At 44.4% G+C, this 17,783-nt stretch overlaps 1 protein-coding gene across 1 annotated transcript in view; it reads left to right on the top strand.

Annotated features, from left to right (window-relative positions):
• Window positions 1-14,633, top strand: part of GPR107 (G protein-coupled receptor 107) — an 81,176-nt gene extending 66,543 nt beyond the window's left edge. The window contains exons 13-15 of the mRNA XM_042781450.1: window positions 2,871-2,954; window positions 3,723-3,844; window positions 14,537-14,633. Of these exons, the coding sequence (XP_042637384.1) occupies window positions 2,871-2,954; window positions 3,723-3,844; window positions 14,537-14,633 (303 nt within the window). The remainder of the gene's footprint in view (window positions 1-2,870; window positions 2,955-3,722; window positions 3,845-14,536) is intronic.
• Window positions 14,634-17,783: the final 3,150 nt, after the last annotated feature.

The following is a 17,783-nucleotide window of genomic DNA, read 5'->3' as shown; positions in this document are numbered from 1 at the left end:
AAATACAACCTTGATTATATCCCACCTGAATTTTGAGACCATCTGAAGAGCAGATTTGACACACTGAACAACAGTGACCAAAAACCAGACAAATTGTGGACTGACATCAAGAAAATCATACATGAAGAAAGCAAAAGGTCATTAAAAGGACAGGAAAGCAGAAAAGACCAAAATGGATGTCAGAAGAAACTCTGAAACTTGTTCTTGAACAGAAAGTAGCTAAAGCAAATGGAAGAAATGACAAGATAAAAGAGCTGGAACAGAAGATTTCAAAGAACAGCCTGAGAAGACAGAGTAAATTATTATAATGAAATGTGCAAAGACTTGGGAGTTAGAAAACCAAAAGGGAAGAACACGCTCAGCATTTCTCAAGCTGAAAGAACTGAGGAAAAAATTTTAATCTCAAGTTGCAATATTGAAAGATTCTATGGGCAAAATGTTGAATGATGCAGAAAACATCAAAAGAAGATGGAAGGAATACACAGTCACTGTACCAAAAAGAACTGGTTGATGTTCATCCATTTCAGGAGTGGCCTGTGTTCAAGAACCAATGATATTGAAGGAAGAAGTTGAAGCTGCACTGAAGGAATTGGTGAAAAACAAGGCTTCATGAGTTGACAGAATACTATAGAGATGTTTCAACAAATGGATGCTACACTGGAGGTATTTACTCATCTATGCCAAGTAATTTGGAAAATAGTTACTTGGCCAGCTGACTGGAAGAGATCCATATTTGTGCCCATCCCAAAAAAAAAAGTGATCCAACAGAATGTGGAAATTATTTAACAATATCATTAATATCACATGCAAATAAAAGTTTGCTGAAGATAATTCAAAAATGGTTGCAGCAGTATATTGACAGAGAACTTCCAGAAATCCAAGCTGGATTCAGAAGAGGACGTGGAATGAGGGATATCATTGCAGATGTCAGATGGATCTTGGCTGAAAGCAAATACCAGAAAGATGTTTACTTGTGTTTTATTGACTATGCAAGGGCATTTGACTATGTGGATCATAGCAAATTATGGATAACTGTGGTAGTTAAATTTGTGTGTCAACTTGGCTGGACCTGGTTGAGTGACTGGGCAGCTGAATGTTGTTATTTCCCGTGTTGAGATTGGTAGTTAACTCCATGGTGGACTATATTGGAGTAGCTGAGTAGCTCCTTTGGGTGTGTGGTCTACTACAGAAGGCTGGTGGTTTAAACCCACCAGGCCCCCCTAGGAAGGAAAATGGGGCAATCTACTTCCGTAGTGATACTCTCAGAAACCCAAGGAGGAGTAGCTATGAGTCGGGTCCAACTTGACTTCACGTAACAACAACAACCCGTATATAAGAAACAACTTTGGGAATGGTCTCTAGCTTATGGCACGCTTGAACCCTTCATGTAGCTGTGTCGTTGTTCAGCATTCTGCCATGTTCTGCCAACCTTGGAACTTATAATGGACTTGAATTCATGGCCTGGCATGTGGTTTGGTAACATTGGGACTGTGCATTTTTACTTGTCAACCTTGGGTTTGTCAGTCTCAGCACCCAGTAGCTGTCTGAGTGAAGAAAGGCCTCTAGCTCCAGTGGGCTGGGAGCAGGAAGCAGAGCTGAAACCCAAGATTGAGGGGCTTTCACACAATCCCTGGAGCCTGGCACTTGGAACTCAGACTTCTAGCCTCCCAAATTGTAAGAGAATAAACTCATGTTTTTTCAAGCCATCCCATTTGTGGTATATTCCTGTCAGAGCAATACTAGGTAACCAGAACAATAACATTGTGAAGAATGAGAATTGCAGACCACTTAATTATGGTCTTGAGGAACCTGGACATAGACCAAGAGGCTGTCATTCAAACAGAACAAGAAGATGTTGCATGGTTTAAAATCAAGAATGGTGTGCATCAGGGTTGTATCCTTTCACTATATGTGTTCAGTATGTGTGCTGAACAGATCATCTGAAAAGCTGGACTATGTGGATTAGAGAAAAACTCATTAACAACCTGTGATATGCAGATTATACAACCTTGCTTGCTGAAAGAACCAATACTTTGAACCACTTACTGATGAAGATTAAAGACTATGTCTTCAGTATGGATTACAGCTTAACATAAAGAAAACAAAATCCTCACAACTGGACCAATGAGCAGCATCACGGTAAATGGAGAAAAGATGGAAGTTGTCCAAGATTTCCTATTACTTGGATCCACAATCAACACCCATGAAAGCAGCAGTCAAGAAATCAGACAACGTACCGCACTGGACAAATCTGGTGCAAAAGATCTCTTGGAAGTGTTGAAGAGCAAAGATGTCTCATTGAAGGCTAAGGTGAGCTTAACCGAAAACCATGGTGTTTCCAGTCGCCTCATACACATGTGAAAACTGGACAGTGAACAAGGAAGACGGAGGAAGAGTTGATGCCTTTGAATTGTGGAGTTGGTGAAGAATGCTGAAAATACCATGGACTGCCAGAAGAAGCAGCCAGCATGCTCCTTGGAAGCAAGAATGGCCAGACTTCGCCTCACCTGCTTTGGTCATGTAGTCAGAAGGGACCATCCCCTGGAGAAGGATATCATGCTTGGTGGAGTGGAGGGCCAGTGAAAAAGGGAAGACCTCCAACACGATGGATTGACACAGTGGCTGCAGTAATGGGCTCGGGTATAATCAGGATTGTGGGGATGGTGCATAACTGGGCGTTTCATTGTGTTGGACACAAGGTTGTTATGAGTCAGAGCGTGATGGCATCTAACAACAACATCAGTGTCCAATAATTTCAGATGATTCTGTTTTCTCTTTTGTAGTTCATTTGTAAAACCAAATTGTTGGAAGAAAGTGGTGCCATATTTTCCATGTTGGTTTTGTTTCTTGTTTGTTTCCTCTTTGTATAGATCGTATGTTACATATACTTCACAAGGATCATTGCGTTTCTCCTCAAGCTTGCTGTTCCATTCCAGTGGAAGTGGCTCTACCAGGTAGGCTGCTTGCAGAGAGTAGCACCAGAGAATTTAGTCGGAAGTTAAAGTTTTGGGATAGAGGAATAGTGCAGTTGCAGCTTAAGGTTGTTATTCATTTATCTAGGAGTAACCACAAGACCTTCAGTCTCATCTGGTCTATAATTAAGATAATCTGTTTGTCCAGTAAAGCTATTGGATTACATGAGAAATCTGGAAATAATTGCATTATTGATTTTCATTTTCAATTTTCAAAGTTTTTAAACAGAAAGCCTCAGGCAGAGAGAGTAAAATTTGTCATGTATAATTAAAACCTGGATGAGATGTAGTCTTTTCCTTCAGCCATGGGGTTTAGAATAGCTTAGAATCCAGACCTTTCTTTCCTCATTATTATTTCAATACTAAAGGACCTTTGCAATATAATAGAACTAGTTTAACTACTAGAGTAAGCCTCCAGATGATGTAGAGACGTATTTTTTCTTGAAGAACTCACTTTGTTCGTTAGCCATTGTAGGAATGTGTGGACATATAACGAGCTTTTAAAAGATACCGATAAAGACTGATTAGAGCACAGTCTCTTAAATGATTATCTCTGGGCAAAATGCTATTCACGGAGGCCTCAGGAAATCTTGTAAGGAAAGTGCTGTCTATGAGTAAACGCTGGCCTGTGGGTAATCAGCTAGTGGTGGATTGGAGAGAGCGAGGCTGTGTCAGTTTGTTTAGTTCCACAGCTATCTGAAGAACAGTGTTCCTAATCCATTTATTTTGGGGTGTATTTTAAATTTGCAGCTCCTGGATGAAATGGCCACGCTGGTATTCTTTGTTTTAACTGGGTATAAATTCCGTCCAGCTTCAGACAATCCCTACCTACAGCTTTCTCAGGAAGAAGATGACTTGGAAATGGAATCTGTGTAAGAAATCCCCCCTTCCTTCCCCCTCTTCCCCTCTTCCTTTACCCTAACTGACAGCAACACAGCATGGGTTGAACCAGCTGCTGTCCACATTTTGTTGCTCCAGATGTGGTTCCTCTATTTTCAGCTGAAGGAAATGGACACTTAAGCCCCAGGCTCTCTTACTTACATTTAAGTACAGCATCTGCCAAGCATGGCTCAGTCTTTTCAGGGAAAATAGAATTTGCCATCCTACTAAGTGTTATTGGAGCCTGCTTCCAGTAACTCACTGGCAAGAACTTAGGAATATACTTGGCCTGTTCAGAACTACTGAGAGCGGGCATCCCCACTTCCTGTTGGGCCCCTGCCATTGGGAGCTTATTATGTCTGCAAATGTAATCATCTGAGTCATGTGTAAGTGCTGATTATCCTCAAACGTCATTTATCATAAGATAACTAAGTGGGTTTTCACAGCTAGCACATTGACTTTGACCTGCAGCTGAGCATTGATAAGGGCTTTTCTCATTCACAAGGTAAGTGACTAGGGTCCCATTTTCTGGGCGAGGCAATCATTTTCTGAGAATGTGAATAGCGCATGAGTGTTTTTGCTCGTCAGCTCATGAGTTGTGATCAGCCAAGTTAACAGATGGGTTTGATGATTAGCCTAAGGTTGAGTTTTTCCTTCCAGCACAGGCAGCCTTTTGACTTCTTGCAGTTCAGAGGCTGAGACTAGACCCAGTCTGGGCTCTTCTTGGCTGTAGGACAGGTCAGGCAGCCTGAGACAGTTCTTTATGCTCAATTTCACTCCAAAACCAAACCAAACTCACTGCTATCGAGTTGATTCCGACTCATAGTGACCCCCTTTGGGTTTCTGAGGTGGTAAATCTTCACGGAAGTAGATTGCCCAATCTTCCTTCTGCAGAGTGGCTGGTGGGTTTGAACCAGCAACCTTCTGCTTAACAGTCAGATGCCTTAGGCACTATGCCACCAGAGCTCCTTCACTACTGGAACGATAAACAGAAGACAGGTCTCATGGATGGGCCCAAAACAGCAACTCCCAGTGCAAAAGGAAGAGATACTCTTTTTAGATAAAGGAAATAGCTCTTTTAGATAGGGGACGGAAAGGTAGGGTCCAGGACCGTCAGACGTGCCTTATATAGAATTAGCAGAATCTGAGCAAGTGACTGTTGGATACAGAGGCACAGGTGACTGAATTAAACTCCAAAATGGTTGGATCAGTTGACGTTCCTGCCTACAAAGTAAGAGCTCCTCTTTTCCACATCTTTTCCATCTGATACTACATCTTAAAACATGGATACACAGTGAAAATATTTTGTGTATCATGGAAAAATGTTTTTCGTTTTGTTTTCTGGGTTTTTTTGTCTTGCTCTGACAATATTTGATGGTAAACCAAAACCAAACTCGCTGCCATGGAATCGGACCCAACTCATAGCGACCCCTCCTTGGGTTTCCGAGGTGGTATCACTACGGAAGTAGATTGCCCAGTCTTCCTTCCAAGGAGTGGCTGGTGGGTTTGAACCGCCAGCCTTCTAGTTAGCAGTCAGATGCCTCAGGCACTATGCCACCACCAAAAACAAACCAAACTCACTGCCGTCAAGTCGGACCTGACTCATAGCAACCCCTTCTTGGGTTTCCGAGGCGGTATATCTATGGAAGTAGATCGCCCTATCTTCCTTCCACCACCAGAGTGTCTATATTTGATGGTAGGGTAACTGTTTTAGCAAGAGGTTCTTTGTGTTTGTGTTAAAATCAGAGGATGAAAGGAGGGAGTAGACGAACAGACCACTAGACTAGTAGGGCCTAGAGGGAGTATGTTCTTTATTCTGGTAAGATTTGGGAAAGATTGGTAAATGAGGAATTTGGAAATGTTGGATCAAGGGTTGTCCTCCGGCTGCTTCATTTTACACACCAATTACAAGGGAAGAGTACTCTGATTATGCTGGGTACTTTTTAGTTGCTTAGTGAAGTGAGCTATTCTTCAGTGGCAGAAAGGCTACATGGGTGGCAGCTCTAGAGGGAGAGACAAACATATTTTACCTCTCAACCAGATGAGGGTTCTGCTTAGGGGCTGGTATTCTGTGAGCAGTAGCCTGGTATGAACCTGTGAAAAAGAAGTTTGTGAGGCGGGCTCATTGTACAGAGGAACAAATGAAGTTTAGTGAGGTAAGGTGCCTTTAAATCAGCAAGGAAATTATTCTGAGGAAGTTCTTCGGCTAAGAAGTCTACTGTTGAGAAAGTTCTGTGAATTTATAAGATATGACATAGCAAAAAAGGCTTTGCAATAGAGGCTTCAGCCATCAGCCTGCCATATCAACTGCAGGTGAGTGGGAGGGCTCATTGCAGCTTCTCAGTGACAGCATGGTCACCTAAGGCTGTCATCTCCCTCTTCTTGGGGAAACGGTATTCCTGGATGGCATCTCTTAAATCCTCCAGAAATAAACCAAGCCAGAGGCAAGCAGAGCCCTGACCTCTATTTTCTAGAAGGTCATTAGCTCTCTGTAAAGTGGCCTGCATGTTGGTGGGTGTTGCCTGAAGAAAGGAGCTTAAGTCTGGTCCCTGTCACAGAACAAAGCAACCTTTTATGGAGAGTAATAGTCCTTATGCCTCACAACCAACCAGCAAGTCTCCACCCCACCACAGCACACACACATCTGTACCCCAAGACAGATCTACAGGGGTTTCTTCCTAATAAGTCTTATCATCAGGGCTCAGCACTGGCAACACGTGAACTCTGATCTGGGCCACTCACTGACTTTATAGATTGAGGCGGTGCATAGTTTGTTTCTCACCTCTTCTCGCCTCCTCTAGCTGAGCTGTGGGAGTGTGGTACGTCTGGGAGGGTGACTCTCCTAGTTGATGCCAGGTGCTAGCCATGCTCCCTTTGGAAACACAGTGCCTTCCAGGTGCGTTGCTTCTGCCCTGCCTCTGGCCTAGGCCTCTATGCAGGCCCCAGCAGGCCTTGCGCAGCTTCTCCCTCCAAGCCTATGGAATGAGGGCATAATTTAACACTGACTTTGTTTCTTTTTCCCCCTTCTGTTTCTTTCACCATTTCTCTTTGGATTGAAGCTCAAAGAAGCTTATATATTTTTTTTTTTTTAATTGTGATTTGGGTGAAGATTTACAGAGCAGATTCACTTTCTATACAGCAGTTCACATACACTTTGTCTCATGACATTGACCACAGTTTACCACAATGCAACAGCTCCCTTCCCACTTCCTCCCCATAGTTACCCCTTCCCAGTGTCCATCCCTCCATGTACTCCTGCCCCCTGAGCTGTCTCCCTGTACATAAGCAGCCCTTCTTTCTCCCATGATTGTTCTCTCCAAGGGGTGTATCTACCTGAGGTAAAATGTTCATCTCATATGCCTGTCTTTTGTTTGGCTGGAAACCACAGGTGTGAATTCAATTCCAGACCTGAAGGGCAGCTAGGGGCCATAGGCTCAGTGGTTCCACCAGGCTCTATCGGACCAGCAAACTTGGTCCCTCCCCCCCTTTTTTTTTCCTCCAAATGATTTTGAGTTTTGTTGCACATTATTCTCCCTCTCTATCAAGGATCTCCTACATAGATCTCCTTCCAAGTGGATGACAGTGGTAGCCGGGCACCATCTAGTTCTTCTGGTCTCATAGTCATATAGGCTGCAGATTGGATGGTGTACCAGTCACAAGGATTAATTGTTGAATTAATTGAATTTTGGTTTTCTTCATTCTTCTTTGCTCTGGACGAGGAGAGACCCATCATTGCATCTAGATGGCCCCTTGCTAGCTTTTAAGATCCCAGTCACTACTCACCAAAGTAGGAGGTGGAACAATGTTTTGTATAGTATGTTATGCCAATTGAGCTTGATGTCCCCTGCAACTATGGTCCCAAGCCCACAGGTTCAACTACTCAGTCCTTCTTGGTAGCTGGCTGTTACCAAGCAGTGATCATAACCTTGCCCCTTGTCAGCTCTACTATACACCTGGGAATTCTGATCATTCACATAAACTTATAGGACTATTGTCTGCCAACCCTATACATGTTCTTAGATACCTTCCCCATTTCATAGACATATCTAATAGTTCAGCCTGTCCACCCATCTATCCACCCATATACCCATGTTTGCTCAAAGAGGCTTATACATTGTAACACAATTTATCACAAAAAATTCAGCAAGTTGAAAAGTTTTGGGTATAATATTAACAGGGCTTCGAACTGGTTCAGTCATGGCTGACAGAACTACAACTGAATTTTTTTAATCTGGGTTATCTGGAACACTAACTGAATGGGAAAAATTATAAGTCAAAGTCCTGGAATGGGGTACTTGGAATAGTGAGCCCTTTCAGGAACCCAGTGTCTGACATTGCATTATTGCCAGGACTGTGGAGAGTGACACACATTCAAAATGGTACGATTAGTTGCCACCTCTGAGCCATCTGGTTTTTGACTCTGCTGGTCAAGAGATTTGTTGCTCTGAAATCCATGTGCTGCCTTTGTTTCTAAGAAGGAGGTTACGTTTCCAGGGCTTCAGCCTGTAATTTTTCCCATTCTGGGTAGCATCCTTGTTCACCCACATTTTAAAATTGGGCTCCATTCTGGTGTTCCTTGGTTAGCCATCACTGAACTGGGCTGAATCAGTTTGAAACTCTGAATTTTAATTATCAGACTTGGTAGCTTCCTCGTAAGGCATGCCTGTCCTCGATGGTCTGAGTTATTTCTGTCATCTCAAGAGGAAGGAGTGGGGAAGAAATGTTGAGTGTGGGTTCCAGGGCTGGGGAGTTGTCTTCTTGGTGTTCCCCTTCCTGGAAGCTGTCCTCAAGGTTGCCATTAACCTGTTACTACTTCCTGCATTCATTTAAGTGGATCTTCACCAAAAACTCACTGCTGTTGAGTTGGATCCAACTCATAGCGACCCCTCCTTGGGTTTCTGAGGCAGTATCGCTACGGAAGTAGATTGCCTCATCTTCCTTCCGAGGGGTGGCTAGTGGGTTTGAACTGCCAGCCTTCTAGTTAGCAGTCAGATGCCTTAGGCACTATGCTACCAGAGCTCCAATTTGGGTGGGTAGGGAAGGAAAATGGAAGCAAGGTGATTGGAGATTAATAGAATTGTCTCTTTACCAGGTCTTGCTACATTTAAAGTCCAGAAAACATTGTTTTCTTTCTTTTTTTTTCAATAGAAACATATGTGTTCATTGACCTCTTCAGTCCAGGCCACATTGACTGGCGCGGCAGACGTGAGGCCCCTTTCTCATCTTGCCTGGATTTATCGGGCCCTTTGGTTGAGTTACACTCAGGCCTCTGTAAGGAAAAGAGGGTTTGCCCTTTAGATGTAGAGGGAAAGCAGGAGGTGGCCCAGCTGCTCCTTCCATCTCTGTTGGAGCCCCCTACCCTTCTCCAGGGCACCTCTGCTTCTCTCGGGAACCACTCTGTTTCTTTCTCGTCGTGCCCGCCAGAGACTCTTCTGTACAGATCCCACAGGGAGCACCTGTGCTTGACTTAGTGCTGTTGCCTCTCTGCTGTAGGTCAGCTCAGGATCTGGTAGCCAGCTTGCAAATGGGTTACCCTGGAGGCAGGGCAGGCATGCTCTTGATGTTGGGAGAGCCACCCCAGCTCAAAGAACTACTTTGAGCAGGTACCGGTGGCAGAACAGCTTCTGCTGGAATGGACCTGAGGCTTGGCATGTGGAGAGGCCCGCCTGCCCTGTGCTCTGAGTCCGTTTGTGCCTCTCTGTGAGTGGCTCCATCATCCCTTCAGGTGGTTGTGGCCACCAGCTTGTACAGAAGTGAATGATGGTGGTTGTGATCTGTGCAGCTCCAGGAGGCTCTAACTGGACATGCAGAGTTTAAATTTGGACTGAAAATCATCCTTGTTCGTGGCTTAACTTGAGCTTTGTAGAGTACCTTTCCATGCTGTGTCTAGGGCATTGGAGTACAGTTATCTGTGGTACAGACTGCTGTTCAGATATTGGCTCTGCAGCTATTTGGTCCACTTCAGTGTTTGCACCACAACTGGGACACCTGAAGAGGTGATTGGGAAGTTGTGAAGTTGTTGAAGCACCACCTCCTTGTGTCCCTGCCTGGGAGGCTCTAGGGTGTTAATCTAACCTGGGTCTTGTTCATTCTCACTGATGCCTTGTCTGAGAGTGTCGCCTGTGTAAGTCTGGGGGGATCTAGCCCAGGGCCCTTGCTCCCTGCCTGTGCCTGCCCTTCTTCCTCCTCCTGCCACATTTCCTCATGCCCAGTTGCACCGTGGAACTTTCTTTTTGATTCACCGTGTTTTTCACGTTTGCTCTCTTTTCTCTTTTCTCCTCTCTCCTCCCACCCATCTGCCTTGCTGACCAGTTCCTTCACATCATTCACAACATGTCTCAGAGGTGATTGTTTGTACTTCAAGCCATTGTCGAACCTGTTTCCTTCTGCTACTTACCATGTTTTAAGTGGCTTCACGTTGTTGGGCCATTAGTCTGTTTCTCTGCCAGGCTATGGACTCTACAGGCAGCTGTTCCCCCCAACTCCCACCCTCCCCACCCCCCATCCTCAGCAGAGAGGCGGTTGTGAAAGAGTACTTGTTTTCTCAGTTGGCCCACCATCTGGGAAGGAATGTTTGCTTAGGGAAAGAAAGGTAGAAAATGTTTTTCCCAAACCTTTCAAAACCACGTCCGGGTCACAGAGAGTGTGCTCTGCCTCTCAGCCTCAACAGGAGGCCCCTCATCCTCTATTTGCCTTCTGGTTTTTTTGACAAGGTGGTATAATCATACGATGGTTCCTCTATTAAAGGGAGTGTTTCTGTAAGACTCTAGGTTGCCTCTCTTTTCTGACCTGAGCAAATATGGAGAAGCAAAAGGGTGCTGGAGTTGGAAAGGTGTGTGGTTCTCCTAGGCATACAGATAGATGCAGCACCTAGTCCCTTATGTCCCAGTCTGGAGAAAGTCACTTTGGAAGCAACTCTGTGCATCCCATTCCTTCTGGGGAAAAGTGTGATCTCTTCTTAATGAGGTCAGCCTGAGATGTGAACCAGCCGCTAGGAAGTGACACTGCATTATGTCTGTTGGGTTTGTTTTGGGGATACTTTTACAGTTCCTGTAACAGCATCTGCAGGAGTCCCTCAATTCACATAAGAACCACATTTCAACAAGGAGAACCTTGTCCCAGTTTTACCAGAAGTACAAATAACCTCAGTGAGACAGATTGACACAGTGTCTGCGGCGATGGGATCAAGTGTAGCGGGGATTGCAGCATAGGCATAGGACCAGGTAGTGTTTCATTCTGCTGTGCATAGGGTCACTAGGCGTCGGAGGCGACTCGACACTACCTAACAACAGCACAAATAACCTATGAACCTAAAGAACTCTTATTTGAGACAAGTCTAGACTCTGTGGAAGACTGGATAGCTTTGAGGGTTGGGTATAGCAGCAATATACCCCCTGCCTTTGAGTTGATTCTGACTTGTAGCGACCCCCATAGGGTTTCTAGGGTTGTAAATCTGTACAGAATTAGATTGCCTCATCTTCCTCCCACAGAACACATGGTAGGTTTGAACTGCCGACCTTCCGGTGAGCAGCAGAATGCCTAACCCACTGTGCCTTAAGAGCTCCTTAGCAGCAACATCAAACCAAAAAAAACAAACTCACTGCCATCAAGTCAGTTCCAACTTACAGTGACCCCTCTTTGGGTTTCCATGGTGGTATCTCTACGGAAGTAGATTGCCCAGCCTTCCTTCTGAGGAGGGGCTGGTAGGTTTGAGCAGCCAGCAGCATAGTGGCAGAAAAAAAAGAGAGAGGGAATTTTCTTTCCCAGCTCTATGAAAACATTTATCACTATCCAGGCCCAGATGGATAAACCCTAGATGTGTCACAGACAGGGCCATTGTGTTAACGGTTTTTATGTGAAACAATTTTGTAGTTGGGAGAAAGTAGAGTCCTTGAAAAGAACGTGTTGAATTGATTGAGTTTGTTAGACTGATTAGGAAGTTCTTGTTGGTCCATGATATTAGGTGCTGTTGAGTCAGCCCCGACGCCTAGTGACCCTGCACACAGCAGCACAAAGCACTACCCGGTCCTGCACCATCCTCACGATTCTTGCTGTGCTTGAGCCCGTCGTTGTAGCCACTGTGTCAGTCCATCTTGTGAAGGGCCTTCCCTTTTTTCACTGACCCTCCACTATACCAAGAAAGACATCCTTCTCTAGAGAATAGTCCTTCTGACAACATGACCAAAGTAGGTGAGACAGAGTCTGGACATTCTTACTTCTAAGGAGCATGCCAGGTATCCTTCGTCTGGGAAAGATTTGTTGGTTCTTCTGGCAGTCCATGGTATTTTGACTGTTCTTCACCAACACCACAGTTCAAAGTCATCAGCTCTTCTTCCATCTTCCTTATTCATTGTCCAGCTCTCACAGGCATATGAGGCGACTGAAAATATCATGGCTTGGGTTAGGCTCACCTTAGCCTTCAGAGTGACATCTTTGCTCTTCAGCACTTTAAAGAGGTCTTTTGCAGCCAATTTGCTCCGTGCAGTATGACATCTGATTTCTTGACTGCTGCTTCCATGGGTGTTGATTGTGGATACAAGCGAAATGAAATCTTTGACAACTCCACTCTTTTCTCCACTTATTGTGATGCTGCTTATTTGTCCATTTGTGAGGATTTTTATTTTATGTTGAAGTGGAATCCGTACTGAAGACTGTAGTTTTTGATCTTCATCAGTAAGTACTGCAAGTCTTCTTCACTTTCAACAAGCAAGGTTGTGTCATCTGCATATCGCAGGTTATTATTGAGCCTTCCTCCAATCCTGATGCCACGTTCTTCTTTATATGGTCCAGCTTCTCGGATTATTTGCTCAGCATACAGATTGAATAAGTGTGGTCAAAAAATATAACCCTGACACACTCCCTTCCTGATTTTAAACCATGCCATATCCCCTTGTTCCGTTCAAATGACAGCCTCTTGGTCTATGGACAGGTTCCTCATGAGCACAATTAAGTGTTCTGGAACTCTCATTCTTCACAGTATTATCTATAATTTGTTAATGATCCGTACAAGCAAATGCTTTTGCATAGTCAGTATAACACAAGCAAGCATCTTCCTGGTATTCTCTACTTTTAGCCAAGATCCATCTGGCTTCAGCGATGATAGTCCTGTTCCATGTTCTGGCAGTTCCCTGTTAATGTATTGCTGCAACCATGTTTGAATTACCTTCAGCAAAATTTTACTTACATATGATATTAGTTGATATTGTTTGATAGTTGCCACATTCGGTTGGATCACCTTTCTTTGGAATGGGCATAGTGGGGAGACCTAATTGCCTTGTTTCCTATAGTACTTAAGAGAGAGGTTGGGCCTTCATACTCTAGTAAGTATCTATTTTTGGTTTCTCCTGCTAGAGTCACTTAGTTTCTTCATAGATTAAGCGATCTTTAGACACTGTCCAGCTCACATTTTGTTGGGTAAGAAGTTGTCTCCTCATGGACCCCTTTCCTTCTCAAGGGATGTTATGATTCACTCTTATGGAAAAGCCTGGCTTGCTTAGCTCCTCATGTTGTGTGAGACCAAGGTTCTTCCGTTTTTAGACTGTGTGTTCAGTGAACGTCTCTGTGTCACCTGCTCAGTGCCAGGCACAGCAAACAGAGAATAAGGCCCCTGTGCCCCTGGTGGAGCTCACAGATTGAAGGCAGAGGTCATATGCAGACTGACAGGTGTCAGACGGCCTGGCCACATCCTGTAGTAACCAGGGCCTGGGATTTGCAGAAAGCAGCTGGTTCTTTTTTGTCTAGTAGTCAAAGAATCTTTGGCCTAGAAGGTTCCTTCAAAGCTATGTGTTTCTGTCCCATGGCTCAAAAATGATCCACCGTGGGTGGTTATTGTAAATGTCTGTACTGCTGATTAACTTTCTGTTCAGAATGCTAATTATGATACAGATCTTGACCTCAAAATTATCACTATTGTATATATGTGAGGAGCTCTGGTGGTATAGTGCCTAAGGCATTTGACTGCTAACTAGAACGTTGATGGTTCAAATCCACCAGCCACTCCATGGAAAGAAGACTGGGCAGTCTACTTCCATAAAGATTTGCTACCTCGGAAACCCCAGCAGGGGTCGCTATGAGTCCAAATCAACCCAATGGCAGTGAGTTCTGTTTTTTGTTTTTTTTATATATGTGCACCAGAATAAAAATTCTAGTGGTCAAGACAAAAAGAGAGATGTATTAAGGATTATAATAGTCATAGCTGATACTGATTGATTCAGGTACATTGGAGAAGCTCATTTCCTTATTTCTGGGAAATATTTGTAATATTGAAGCACAGAGATGAAGTCGTTTGGCCAAGGTTACACAGCTAGCAAAGGTTCCTGGGTGGCACAAATGGTTAAGCACTCGACTACTAGCCAAAAGGTTGGTGGTTCAAACCCACCCAGAGGCATCTCAGAATACAGCATGGTGATCTGCTTCCGAAAGGTCATAGCCTCAGAAACCCTTGCAAGCAGTTCTACCCTGCACACACGGAGTCACCTTAAATCAGAATCAAGTCAGCAGCAACTAATGACAACATCACACAGCAAGAGAGGCAGATCAGGGCTTGAACCCAGGACTGTCTGCTTCCAGAATTTCACCTTTATACCCACTCTATTTCGAATCACTGTGCTGTGTTCAAGATGGCCTTTTCTGTAAGACTATGAGATTTTCCTAATTGGTGTGTTGTTTTTTTCCCCCTTGTGTAGAGTAACAACATCAGGAGTGATGGAGAACATGAAGAAAGTCAAGAAGGTGACCAATGGTTCTGTGGAGCCTCAGGGCGATTGGGAAGGCACCGCCTGACGGAGCCAGCATCGAGGACAGCACTGTCAAAGAAAACTTTTAATTTATTAATAGTCCTATTGGTGAGCAAAAGCAGTTGGCACCTCCCGACAGTGACACCTCAGAGCGCGTGACTGGGAGCAAAGTGCCATGGAAACCTAATTTTTTCCTCTCTTTTGTGGAAACTGGATCTGTGGCTGGTTATAGGCAGCTAGAGTTCTCTTTCAGGTGGGCATGGTGGTGAGGGGAATAGAGAGAGGAGGAGAAGGATAAAAGGAAGAATTTGTTTTTAATTTTTATATTTCTTTTTTTAAAAAATTAGGAGCCATTAAGGTATATGCATTTGTGACCCCAAATGTATTGCAGGAATGTTGGTGATGGCAGGGGCTGGGTAAAGGAGGATAGGTGGGGTGTCTGTGCTGCCAACCATGGTATAGACGGGGCTTTAGAAAAGGCCAAACAAGGATAAAGGGACTTACAAAGATGGGAATGAGGGAATTCTTTGTATCTTTGGGGGACAAAAATGAATGCAGTTAGATTATTTCAGAAAGCAGAGTAGGAATTACCTTGGTCAAACCCAATTTAGTATGTAGAACTCCTCCCAGGATTTCTGGCCCTGGATGTTGTCCCAGACCTTTATTCCAGAGTCCACACGTAACCAGAAACCAACAGCTTTAGAGGCCCAGTGGTTGTCTTTCCAGGAAGGGCTTTATCATCTGTGGACTATAATGTCACTTTCTGAATCACAGATCCAGCACACGGTCCAGTCAGAATTCCTTTTCTTTGTTGAGATGTATTCTGTGTTGCCTGGTGGATGGAAAGAAATGTGTTTTTGAGTTCAAAAAGCATTCTTCAAAAGATTTTTCTGAACATCTGGCTTCCCTGCCTGCCCAGAGCAACACTATCTCTTGTTTCCCCTCTCCTCTTGAGGTTTGTGTATCTTGCGTGATCAGAATGTGGAGAAAAAATGGAAAGGAATTTTGCCTATCTCAGGAGCAGCTGGGAGCTGAAAAGGTAGTGTTTAACCAAATTCTTAAACATGAGCAAGTCATCCTCTTTAAAAAGCATCTCATGTAAGCGAAATAGGAGTTCTAAGTAGAGGAATTAACAGACATGGTCCCTGTATTACAAAATGATGTATGTGAGGACAGTGAGTGTGTTTAACAGAGATTGACTCTCAGGGATTTTTAGATGGTAAAATCTTTCACAGAAACTCAGTGAGGTTCCCTTCCAGACTTTGAGAGCATGAAGATGAACATGGATCGTTTCCTAAAGTGAACAGTATTGCGACGCTTAGATAGTCATTTGAGTAATGAGGCAAGTTCAGCAGGTCTGCTGAGCTGAAGGCTTACCAGCGCTTTGTGGTCATTTCCCATGAGGTTTTTGGTAGCCGAGGCCTGAGACAGGAGACCAAAATGTAGCTCTATCAGGAACACCTAATGCTTGGGGCGCCAGCTCAGTGGCATAGCTTCCGGTGCCCAGGTGTGTCAGAAGCTAGAGCCCACCCTTGCCTGGGCTTGTCAGTGAGCCAGACCTGTAGGAGACAGGAACCCCATGGGGAGCAGACAGTGACCGTCTCTGGGACTGACTTTCTCATCTCCAAGATGGAAAGATAAGGCAGAAACAGCAGATTTGGGACCCTGAAAAGTCTTTGCTCAGAAAACAGCTATTTTCCTTCTCCTGTACCATTTTCTCTTTCTTCCTGAGTGGCCAGTGAGGAAGCACTTGTCTTTATGTACTTTTGTTAGGCATCTGCTCTGTCCAGCCCAACCTCCACAGTCTTGGTTTGACCAAGCACAGAGAAGAGCAGGCACTTTCCAAAGCCTCACTATCCACCTCTCTGCAGATATTTTAGAAAAGCGTTCATCTATCACCTTCTTTTGGAGATGCTTCGGTACATAATAATTTACTCTTAAGGATTAATTTAAGGGACCGTTTTTTCTTTTAAATTAACTTAGAGACTTTGTCACTGCAGAAACAGGTCTCACACTGTGACCACCAAAACTCGCTTAGGTACTTCCCTCAGAAGGATGCATGTGCTGTTTCTCCTGCAGGCAGATGTTGATGAAGCAATAGACTTCTTGGCAAGAACAAAGATGGGTGAAGCCTTCCCACTAGGAAGGGTCTCCACAGAGCTGTCCTCATTCCATGTGCTTGATTCTCAAAACAAAGAAGCTGGTGAGTGAATGAGAGGAAGAATGGGAATGTGTGTGTGTGTGTGTGTGTGGACAGGTGCTGACTTTCCACCTGGACAGCTCCATCTCAGGAGGCCAGCTGCTGCTGCTGCCCCTGCCTCCTTCACTGGCGGATAGGCACCTCAGCAGAGTCTTGGGAACGTGTGAACCGAGTGTCGGGCTTCTCTGGGAGTTCTTTAAATCCCATACATGCCTCTAGGCTCATTCACAGAATTGCTGAATCGCTGCATTTTTGCAGCCCTGCCCCTTCTAGAGCAGGAGTGTACAATAGAGATACAACTTGTTGTTGTTGTTAGATGCTGGGAATCAGCTCTGACTCATAGAACATAACAAAACACTGTCCGCTCCTGCGCCATCTCACGATCTTGGCTGTGCCTGAACCTATCGTTGCAACCACTGTATCAACCCATCTCATTGAGGGTCTGTCTGCCCTTTATTTTTTTGCTGGCCCTCTACTGAGATACAGTAGTGTTCTGGAAATAAAGACTGACCATGACCACAGTCTTTCTTAACAAGAGGTCATTTGTCCATGTCCTGTATTGTAACTGGTAAAAGGTTTGAAGTTAGGCCAACGATTAAGAAAAAAATTGAAAACCCAGTCAGAGATTGGGAAAACAAATGGTGGTTCAAGTTTTTAAAAATTGTTTAAGCTTTCTTTTCTGTTCAGTAAATTGTTCCTCTCTTTCTCCATCACTTCATAGCTGTGACCCACCATTCAGCTCTGTTCCTGAGTAAAGCTGACTGGTTGAGGTCCAAAGCCAAGTAGTGTCACCAGCCACCTACCCTCCTGCAGCCTGATTTTAACAGTCCGCTTGGGTGCATTGTGATACAGTGTTTGAATGGTTAAACCTCCAGTTGGGCTGGTGCATATTGCAGAGAGATTGGTGTATTTATAGCTGTGCTTTGTACTCCTCCTCCCTGTTTCTGCCTACACAGAATACCCATGTTTCTTTTGAGAAATCTGTCGTGGACACGA

Source organism: Orycteropus afer, unplaced genomic scaffold (genome assembly GCF_000298275.1).
Source record: "Orycteropus afer afer isolate SDZICR_OR568_19922 unplaced genomic scaffold, OryAfe1.0 scaffold00123, whole genome shotgun sequence".
Classification (NCBI taxonomy): domain Eukaryota; kingdom Metazoa; phylum Chordata; class Mammalia; order Tubulidentata; family Orycteropodidae; genus Orycteropus; species Orycteropus afer.
Note: the sequence above shows the minus strand (reverse complement) of the source record. Positions and strands in the feature narration are given on the sequence as shown.